The sequence below is a fragment of the Pogonomyrmex barbatus genome, unplaced genomic scaffold (genome assembly GCF_055798465.1).
Source record: "Pogonomyrmex barbatus isolate J1 unplaced genomic scaffold, ASM5579846v1 scaffold2, whole genome shotgun sequence".
In the NCBI taxonomy this organism is placed as follows: domain Eukaryota; kingdom Metazoa; phylum Arthropoda; class Insecta; order Hymenoptera; family Formicidae; genus Pogonomyrmex; species Pogonomyrmex barbatus.
The window spans coordinates 936377-947109 of NW_028297116.1; the positions used below are offsets into that span (position 1 = coordinate 936377).

Genomic DNA, 10733 nt, shown 5'->3' on the forward strand with positions numbered 1-10733 from the left:
ATCGAATGAAATAGTCAAAGGCATTATCAATTCAAACCATTAAATTCGGGATATTAATTTTATTTCGAAAATTTTGAATAAAATGTAATATGAAATATACTGTAATATTTAATATTACAGTATATTTCATATTACATTTTATTCAAAATTTTCGAAATAAAATTAATATCCCGAATTTAATGGTATTCTGTAATATAAAATATTACAGAAATAAAAAAATTGTAGTAAACTAATAAACTAATAAATTTACATAGGAAATTTCAAAGAAATATGAGATAAGGAAGTAAAGAATTCTAATTCCTTTTATCGGGAATAGATCTCGTATGGTATTTTATTGAGAAAAAGAAGATCGAGATAAAATTGAATTTAATAACGTAACATTAAAAAAAAACTTGTTATATATTACAGATTAATTATTATACACCAATTAAGTTTGTTGTGAAATAATATTGTAATCATAAAATACAATAGCAAACCACAACATAATTGTCTAACAAAAAGAACGACTAATCGTACAAACTCATATTGAATATTATTCAAAAAGATATACAGACAACATCATGATAATTTAAAAATGTCTTATGATTTATGATGACTTTGAGGCGACTTAGACATCTTGTTTGGGATTATTTTTAGACATTGACGTATCTCGTATATAAAAAAGGAAATTACAATGCATGTAGTGTTTGTTACTTTCAATGCGAAATGAAATCCATAGTTCTATGTTTCTATATGGCTTTTAAACTTTCCACTCCACATTAAGCGGTGCTTTCAACGCGTAATGAAGTTCGTACTTATATAGTTATACGAGTTATAAATTTGCTATGTATAATGGTTTTCCTATGTGTGCTATATATAGTCGCAATATATGTGTATATGTGTAACATGGTCGTATGTACATATGCACAATATAGGCAATCAATCTGTGTGCAAACAAAACTATAAATAATTTTATAAGCAAACGGAACGCTTCCTTCAAAATGATGTTTAGGATTACATAAAAGCTAGAATTATAATGTGAATGTTTTAAGTAATAAATGTATAATAAATAAAACTGTTCATAATTTTTAATATTTTTATATATACAAAAGGATATATGATATTCTTATATACATATACATAAAGACAATAAATTTTATCCAAATATAGATTTAAGAAATTCTGTTCTATCTGTTACATGTGTCTGTGCTTTTCTACTTCTTATTTCACCGTCAGTATCCCTTTGTTTAACTTCAGGCAATTCAAAAGTTGTCTCCGCCCCTTGTTCATGTTTTTTACGTAGCTTTTTACTTCTGTCGACGTTATATGAGAAGAAATTAACTTCTCTCTTAGCTTGTGCTATTTCTGTTAAAAGTCTTTGTTTATGAATGGCACGTTCATATGCTAAACGTTCGCTCAAATGAATCCATTTGAATCTATAGGAAAGAGATAAAATGTTAATAATTATCAAATATTATTATATGGATAGTAATTAACAAAATATTTACATTACCTGGGCAAATACTTTATATTCCACATAATGTCATAAAATCGACTTTTCTTTCTTGTGGATATTTGAGTATTGTTTAACGTTTGTGCTACAAACTTTGCTACTTTCTTACTTTCAAATTCTACCCAACCTTCAGTAAAATGCTTGATTATTTTCTTAAATCTCTTTTTACGTTTCCCTGATTGTTGTGTCTCTATAAATATATTTTAATACATATTAAATCAAATGCTATTGTATTTATAAGTGAGATGAAGATCAGGCTTGAATTCATTGTTCGATTGTTGGACTAATTAGCCACTTGTTTAAATGTTACAGTTATACTCTTACAGTTATTCTATTACAACTAATGTTCTGTTTTTTGTAGCTGAACTAATGTATCTTCATTACTTAAAATGAAACATATATATATATATACATATATATAAAGTTTTAGTGCAGGCCAGTACAGGAACAGAAAGCAAATCTTAAAATAAAAATATAAATAAACGTGATAAATGTTACAATAAAAATGTAAAAATTACCATTATCGGCTAACTGTAAATATACTCTGCCCACTTTCCCATAAGCTGAAAATATTTCCCGGATCTTCGTGATGTTCATATATTTTGGAATTGTGGACAAATAAATTATTCCTCTTTTAACCTTTTTATCGAGTTTTACAATTTCTTTAGGAGCTTGTATTAATTCATTTTTTGTGTCACCAGAGAGAAAATTGAGAGCTGCCATCTCGGCCTTTTTCGTGGGACTGTCAAGGTATGTTTTCATGGGCGTCAGTCGACGCGGGTCAGGATGATTTTGTGACGTCATATTAGTTTTAGCGTCAACGCTCAGGAGGTTGATCATGTAACTTTTCTCCCAGGGCGGAAACATGAAAAGTGAAAAGTTCCACGTGAACTTACGATCATGTACGATTTTGCGGGATCATGTAACTCTCTCAAACGTGAATATGAAATTTTTCACGTGAACTTTTCCCCCTTGTACCTTGATGGCGGAAAGGCGGAAATCTAGGGAATTAATAAATATGCTTCGGAATTAGAGAAGATTAGGGCTGCGAGAGCAAAAACATTTTTTTCTAAAACTGCTACACTTAATAAATATTGTAGGTTATATATGTAGGTGTATCTACTTCTTAATGCGAATTATTACCAAAAATAACATATGAAAATCTTTTTTATTGCGCGTCAGAATGTCGCCGTCATTATACTGATCTAACTTTATCCGAACCTGATTTCGAGCGTCAATTGACGCTCATGAAAAAGCACCTTCAAAACCCCCGTACATTAGCGCCACAGTTTCATTTTAGCATGTTGGAAGTAAGTAGCGAGTTCCATTTTCTGACACTGTCGATAAAATCTCATTCCGGTGTGTGTCCGTGCTACTTCCACAAAGGAGCAAGGATCCGAAAGGAGCGGAAAGGAGCGGAAAGAATATATTTATATAATTATTTATTTTACGTTTGCGCGTAATTTTCTCGTTGTAAAATATTGATGAACATTAATATTGGTATATACACACACACACACACACACACACACACACACACACACACACACACACACACACACACACACACACACACACACACACACACACACCAATGTTAATGTTACATATATACATATAATACTTATTATAATTAATAAGTTATTATATAATTTTATAATAATTAAACATTATAATTAGTAATAAAAATATAATATTATTATTATTATTATTATTATATATTTACATACATATTTACGTACATATAAAAATGCATATGTACATATAAATATAAAAATATTTATATATATATATATATACACACATATCACACACACACACACACACACACACACACACACACACACACACACACACACACACACACACCAGAATGAGATTTTATCGGCAGTGTCAGAAAATGGAACTTGGCGCTACTTAGTTCCAACATATTAAAATAGAACTGCAGTGCTAGTGTATGGAGAGTTTCGATGGTCCCACGAAAAAGGCTGGGATGGCCGCTCTCAGGTTTCTCTCTGGAGCCACAATCAATTATACATGTGCCTTTATGGCTCTTATTTGTACTTTCCTGATCTATACTGAGATATTAAAATTTTTTTCTAATTAAATGACATATATGTATTAATAAAATAAATTGTAAATTTATATCAGTACAGATACAATCAGAAAATAAAACGTGCATTATAGATCATCAATAGTCAAGAATTATGGTTCTTACAATTGAGCTCTATAGTATACTGGAGTGAGCCTTCCCTATACTAAACTATACTAAACTATACTAAACTATAGAAAACCGCGGCCCAGCGGAGAAAAGGACGGATATACTAAAGTTGGAATCTTTATCTCTTTTCTACAGTGTACTTATTGGTTAACCTTATGGTAGAAGAATAATATTAACCAATCCGAGAATCTTTTGACAAAGAGAGTGATATCAATTCGCACGTTGTCTTTTTTTAGTAGTGAGATATCTCCATTCCAAGGCTCACTCCAATATATTATAGAGCTCAATGGTTCTTACATATCAGATATAACAGCCTGGCAATACGATAATATAATGGCCAATCACCATTTTGCTTTGCTAGTAATATTAGGGTAATATTAGGGTTGTGTTACAATTCTATACATATTGCAAATCTATAATTTACATCACGTATACTATAGATTTTCAATGCTAGCAATTTATGTCGGAAGCATGTTAAACCATTGACTGAATTTTTAAACCATTAATGAATTTTTTTACTTTTGTAATTTTCACTTTGCTACAGTCCATTTAGCGCTACAAAAGCTTCGAAGCGTTTGATTAACCAATCAAAACAAAGAATTCTATGAATTGACCAATCAAAAAATGCTTCGAAGCATTTGTAGCACCAAGTGGACTGCATCTTTGTTCCAATATTCACAATCGACCCTATATTTTGAAACTAAGCGAAAATTGCAAACGCAGAAGAAATTCACTAGAGTATCTGCGATTTTATATGTCGAAATCTAGTGAATTTCCTCGCTTTTGTAATTTTCACCTCGTTTCAAAATACAGAATCGATTCTCCAGTCTATGCATCCTCTATCTATGGAATGATATTCACTGCCTGCTGCTTGCTGCCATTCTGGCATTACGTCAGTGGTTGGAGGTCCTATTGGTTTTGGGAGGAGTTACCGTGACCGCCATTGTTAAAACTCTTCGTCATATTACGGAACGTATTGTGAATCTGATTTATCCGCATTTCTCATAGCTCATATCGAGGCCGTGGAACCGTTTTCCGAGTGTATCTTACGAGTGTGGACCATAGATAGACTTATCAGCCAACGCATTTTCAGCGTAGCATGTCCACGATGAATCCCGAGTAGTGAGTAAACTTCCTTTTGCGCAGACATAAGTGTAACGGATTTGCCACTACGCATCGACTATCAGGCGATAACATGGACGTTTCCTTGATGAGAAAACGTGTTCGTTATCGTTCATGTAAAATCGTTCCTTGGACGTGGACGCAAAAAAAAACATATCCTTCGATCGTCACCATCTGACAGATTTACCCTTCCCTCATCATTTCCCCTACTACTTGAAACATGGCACTCTTGTATCGTAATCCGTATTTCAATATTCTGTACCGTACTGTTACATTTTCTCATACGTGCTTTGAAATCTCTGACCTTGACTCTTTCTCCATTACAGCCACAAGGAAATTTGAGCAAATATACTGAACGAATCTAGAGTGCCTTTTGGAATTTAAAAATTTTACTTTAGACTTGTTTTTCATTATTATGTTGAATTGAACTAAAATTTTCTCTTTTTTGTCAAGTTTCAGATATATATCTATTTCATTTTAAGTATAAATATATATCAATTTAGCTACAAAGAATAGATCTTTTATAAAATGATTTTTCCAATTGAATTGATTATAATTTTAAAAACTATTTGATGATAGCATAAAGTATAGCAGCAAGATGCGAACAGTAAACTAATTGACTAATCATAATTAATTATTCTTGGAAGAATCCAATTGATCAATTTTCTTATTGTCTTGTTGAATACTTTACGTTATAAAGTAGCCTTTCTTTAAATAGAAAATTACATTATATTGTTTTTCTATTTATATAAGAACATTGATAAATTTATAATGTGACATTAAATTATTTTTTTATTTCAGCGATTATCTATTTAAATTGCTTCTAATCGGAGATTCTGGTGTTGGAAAATCCTGTCTCTTGTTGCGTTTCGCCGATGATACATATACAGAAAGTTACATCAGCACTATTGGCGTAGATTTTAAGATTCGAACTATTGATTTAGATGGAAAAACGATAAAGTTACAAATCTGGGATACGGCGGGTCAAGAACGGTTCAGAACAATTACAAGTTCTTATTATCGTGGTGCGCATGGTATTATTGTTGTTTATGACTGTACAGATCAGGAGACTTTTAACAATGTAAAACAGTGGTTGGAAGAAATCGATCGTTATGCCTGTGATAACGTCAATAAATTGCTAGTTGGCAATAAATGCGATTTACATACTAAAAAAGTAGTAGATTATACAACAGCCAAGGTAAACATTTATACTTGTTTCTTTCTCAATTCTGTATAATTTATTTAAATTTACTACAATCTCCTTATATTTCATTGTAAACAGGAATATGCGGATCAACTTGGTATACCATTTTTGGAAACATCAGCAAAAAATGCAATGAATGTAGAGCAAGCTTTTATGACAATGGCTGCTGAAATAAAACTTAGAGTGGGTCCACCATCAAGTGGAGCAAGTGATCCAGCCAACAAGGTGAAAATAGAACACGGGCGTCCAATTGAATCTTCTAAATCTGGATGTTGCTGAGAAATATAATCTTGTGTCTCGTTTAACCAAAGTAAGTGGAATAATAAATTTGTCAACTTGTTTTGTGAATCTAATTGTAAGCATGCATGGAGTGAATGTTATTAAAAAGATGCAATAACAATCTTTTTTTTTTTATAGAACATCCTATGGTTGCGGTCCGGGCACTGCAAAATTAAACTTATTACTGGAAGTATAAGAACATACATGGAAGTTTCAGTTTTGCCCCAACAACAAAAAGGGAAAAAATCTAACACACTCATGGACCACCAACTCTTCTCTGGAGTTGTACGAAACTCATGTTCGCCTGCTCTAAAATTCCGTTTTTGTAGTTATCTTTCTTTCCAAAGAAAAAAAAGCGTGGTTAATCAACGTCATTTTCTAGTATCGAGTTTGACTTAAGATAAATTTATTGAATTAGTATTGATGATATCGAGCGAGTGTAGGTATGCGTGTAACGGAGACAACTCGGTCTTGAAAAGTAAATTGAATATTACTGCGTATGGTGGTTGTTAAGATAAGCACTTTAATTTTCTTTTTTAGCCTAATTATAATATGTACAATAGAGTATGTGTTTGGCTCTATATATATATATATATATATATATATATATATATATATATATATATACATATATATATATATACACATACATACATACATACATACATATAGCCGTTTCTACTCCTCTATGTAATAGTCCAAAACACTCCCATTTTTCGTTTCGTTTTCTATTCTGTAGATATGCAGATGGTTAAATCATTTTTTTCTGGTGGAATTACATGAGCAATGCACTTGTTCTTTTCTTTTCTCTATAGTTAAATATATGCGTATATGCATACATACATACATATATATATATGTAATGTAATTTAATAAGTATTTAAACTTAACTCTAGGAACATTTACGTGGCATACCTCTGTACAAACATACATAATGTAGACTGGTATTCAGTGAGCTCTTATATTTAAAACTGTCTTAGATATCTACTTAAGATATCATAAAACAATTACAGAGCTGTGTTAGTATCTTAAGACATTGTTTTAAGATAGTTTTAAAATAATGAGTTATGAATACGATTGCTATACATATTTATTTGTATGTGTGTATGCGCATGCGCGCGCAATATAAAACAGAAATGTCACTCGCATGTACTAAATCGAATGAAAGAAAGCGGAATTTTCGTTTGCATCTTTGAATTTTATCATTAATTCTCGTCATACTTTTTTATAATTCAGATACAATTCGAAATTCAACAAATGAATCTGCAAGTTAAAGTTGCAGTTCTGAAGAGAAAATGGAAATATTTTATACAAAAGTTAAAAAAAAAAAGATTACAATTACTTGTAACCCAAATTGTAGCTTTGTATTGTGAAAAAGCTATTTATGACGGGTATACGATATAATGGCATTCGAAAAGTTACAAATATTTAATAGCAACTGTAATTATATAAAATATATAATAATAAACAATTATCTAACGGAAGTCGCATTCTTTAAATTGGGGTATCATTGGGATATAATTTGTTTTGATAAGCATATAATGTGTTTGCATATGTATGTATGTAGATATATGTATGTATAACATCTATTCATTAATGTTATAAAACTAGTAATTGAAAACTGTAAATAATAAGACTTGAGCAGTAATGAATCGGTCAATCAAGATAAAAATTATCGAAATTATTGTTTTAAAACTCATAGTTTTAATTGGTTAATTTGTTCACTGCTTAAGTCCTACTACTTGCATTTTTTATGAATCATTAGCCTATCTTTAAGCGCAGAAAAGTGTAAGCGAAAGAAACAGTATAAGGTATGTTCCATTTTGTATCCATAACGTTCTCAATATTATTTTGTTATCTATCGAATGTGCGTATATGAAACAAGGGCTGTTTATGATGCTGCAAACGATGCTTATGAGTATTGCAAGCATCAAATAGAACATATCGGATGGAGTACGTCTTGTTTGATTATATGATGATTGATTGAGTTCATTTGAGAGCGTTCCGTTTGAGCACATTGCAATTGGACACAGTCACTTACGGCAATCGATACCTGGAGATTTTTTACTGGATCAAAAATTAAAAATTTTTTTAAATTTTATTTTAAATTGGCTAATTGACAACGTGGCCAATCGGGCGCCATTCAATTCACTTATTTCGCTGCTTAAGAATTTTTTTGAATTAAATCACATTAAAACTACATTACAATATTCACTGTCAGTACTAAAAATATATAATTCAGGTCACGTATATTATAGATTTTCAGAACTAGTAGTGAATATCGGAACGTAGCCTAAAAAAAATTTTTCTAATATTCAATCAAACATTATCTCGTGAGTGACACCGTGGTCTAATTTCCACCGATGTCTTAATTCGCTCTTAATACGACATAGAATCAGATTTGAATCGATGGAAATGTAACAAATTGCGCTCATTTCAATCTTGCTTCGATTCACAAATTTTATTGGCAGCGAACTGATACAAGATTTAATCGATGAAAACGATTGAAAGTAGATAATACCAACTTTACTTTTCATAACAGTAGTAATCGTTTATTATATATCATAACAGTAACCGTTCTGTATAATTGATGATTCAACAAAATTATTTCAAAATCCATTTCTTTTACACAACTATAAGTGTAACTTATATATGTATTTTTCAGAGATTATATTGTTTACATTCGACAAACAAAAGTTATGTTGATTCTACTGAAATGTCAGTCTTTCTCACTTCTACTTTATTTCCAATGGAAACAGCATATTAAATTTGATCCATAGTACTGAAATAGAATCGAATTGAAGACTTCGATGGAAACTAGACCGTGAACATGGGCAATTGGGTATCACTCAAAAAACGCTTCATGTAAGCTCGCATTTGGTCACATTATACCATAGACCACTTATTATTCCTTTAGATCTGATCTACAATAGATGATTTAAGCTTTAAGCTGTAAGAAATTAACTAATCCCTAGTAGAAATTAGTTCCTGTAATAAGTCTCTGGACAAAGTTGTCTTCCATCCTATTGGTGTTGACAAAATATGGCGGAACCTATAAGATGTCTCCAATTTATACTTTACGCGCGGTATTATTCAAAGTAGTAGTTAGTAGGAATAAAATAATATAAAAAGTAAATTTATTTTCAATAGTTTTATTTATATATAAAAATATAAAAAGTATAAGTCTATTTTAAAAAATAAATATTAATTAATAATAGCATGCCTAGCCATAGTTTTACTACTAAAAACCTTAGTTTTTAGTCGTAGAGTTAAAACAATTAAGCACGCAGCAGACATTTTTTATAAAATTCATGTAATTTGTAATGAACATTAATACAGTATTAAAGGTTAGAAATTAATTTTTATGACGACATTTATTATAATATTTATATTTTATATATTTTTTATAATATTGTATCTTTATTTTACTTGTTTATGATATATTTACCTTAATAGTATATATATTATGTATAATATGTGTATCACTGGTCATACCACTAATCTTTGGGTATATTCAGAACGATAGTTTAGCTTATTTTTTTTCTAGATGTTGGCTATCATGTAACTAAACCGAGAAGTGTTTTGAACTCATTATAACCTGCAAAAATGTCGGAGATGTTTTATTTGAAAATTCCAAGACCGTAATAATTTAGAATATTTTTGTTTCTCTTTAATCAAAAACTTTTCTGCGTATGAAAATTCTGAAAATATTAATTATAACAAAAATTTTGTTACTACAATAATTATTTTAATACTTATCATTATGAAGCTAAATCTTTTTTGTTTCATTATGAAGTAAATATTTTTTGTTACTACAAAATTATATATTTTATTACTATGCTCTTAAATTTCCAAATAAAACATCTTTGACATCTTTGCAGGTTATGATGGTTTCGGAACACTTCTCGATTTAATTACATGGCAGGCAACATTTAGAAAAAAAATAAGCCAAACTATCATTCGGTATATACTCAATGTTGATAATTCACCTCACACTCGACTGTGATTGATCAATTTCTTACGGCTTACATTCATTCACTACTGCTACTGCTTATTGTAGACCATGGCTGTGTTTCGATATTCATTGCCAGTACTGAAAATCTATAATATATGTGACATAGATTATACATTTTCAGTACTGGCAATGAATATCGGAACGTAGCCCATGTGTTAAGTTTTACTGCTTAAATTTTTTTTTATGCTATGGCTCTAACCGCTCAGTGAGTGATTGAGTTTCTGAATACACCCATCATTCACAATAGCCGGTACTTAAAAGAATTTTCTAGTTAGCCAATCAGAAAATTTTATATTTGATTAACCAATCGGCAATGTGCGGATATAGTATCCCTTCCATCGTATATAATAACTGTCAATGGACAATCGCTCGACCAATCGCAGACGTGTCGCGAATGACC

The 10733-nt window shown here is 30.6% G+C and overlaps 2 protein-coding genes across 2 annotated transcripts; one reads left to right on the plus strand and one right to left on the minus strand.

The window, feature by feature from the left end:
- Window positions 1-1049: 1049 nt before the first annotated feature.
- Window positions 1050-2311, minus strand: LOC105430468 (activator of basal transcription 1). The gene is made up of 3 exons (XM_011644047.3): window positions 2011-2311; window positions 1493-1682; window positions 1050-1415 (listed from the first exon to the last, which is right to left on the minus strand). The coding sequence occupies exons 1-3, from the start codon at window positions 2294-2296 to the stop codon at window positions 1136-1138; spliced, it is 756 nt and encodes a 251-aa protein (XP_011642349.3). The 5' UTR covers window positions 2297-2311; the 3' UTR covers window positions 1050-1135.
- A 2275-nt stretch (window positions 2312-4586) lies between these two features.
- On the plus strand, window positions 4587-7802 carry Rab1 (RAS oncogene family member Rab1). Its single transcript, XM_011644046.3, has 4 exons — window positions 4587-4835; window positions 5637-6033; window positions 6118-6349; window positions 6457-7802. The coding sequence occupies exons 1-3, from the start codon at window positions 4813-4815 to the stop codon at window positions 6316-6318; spliced, it is 621 nt and encodes a 206-aa protein (XP_011642348.1). The 5' UTR covers window positions 4587-4812; the 3' UTR covers window positions 6319-6349; window positions 6457-7802.
- The last annotated feature ends 2931 nt before the right edge of the window (window positions 7803-10733 follow it).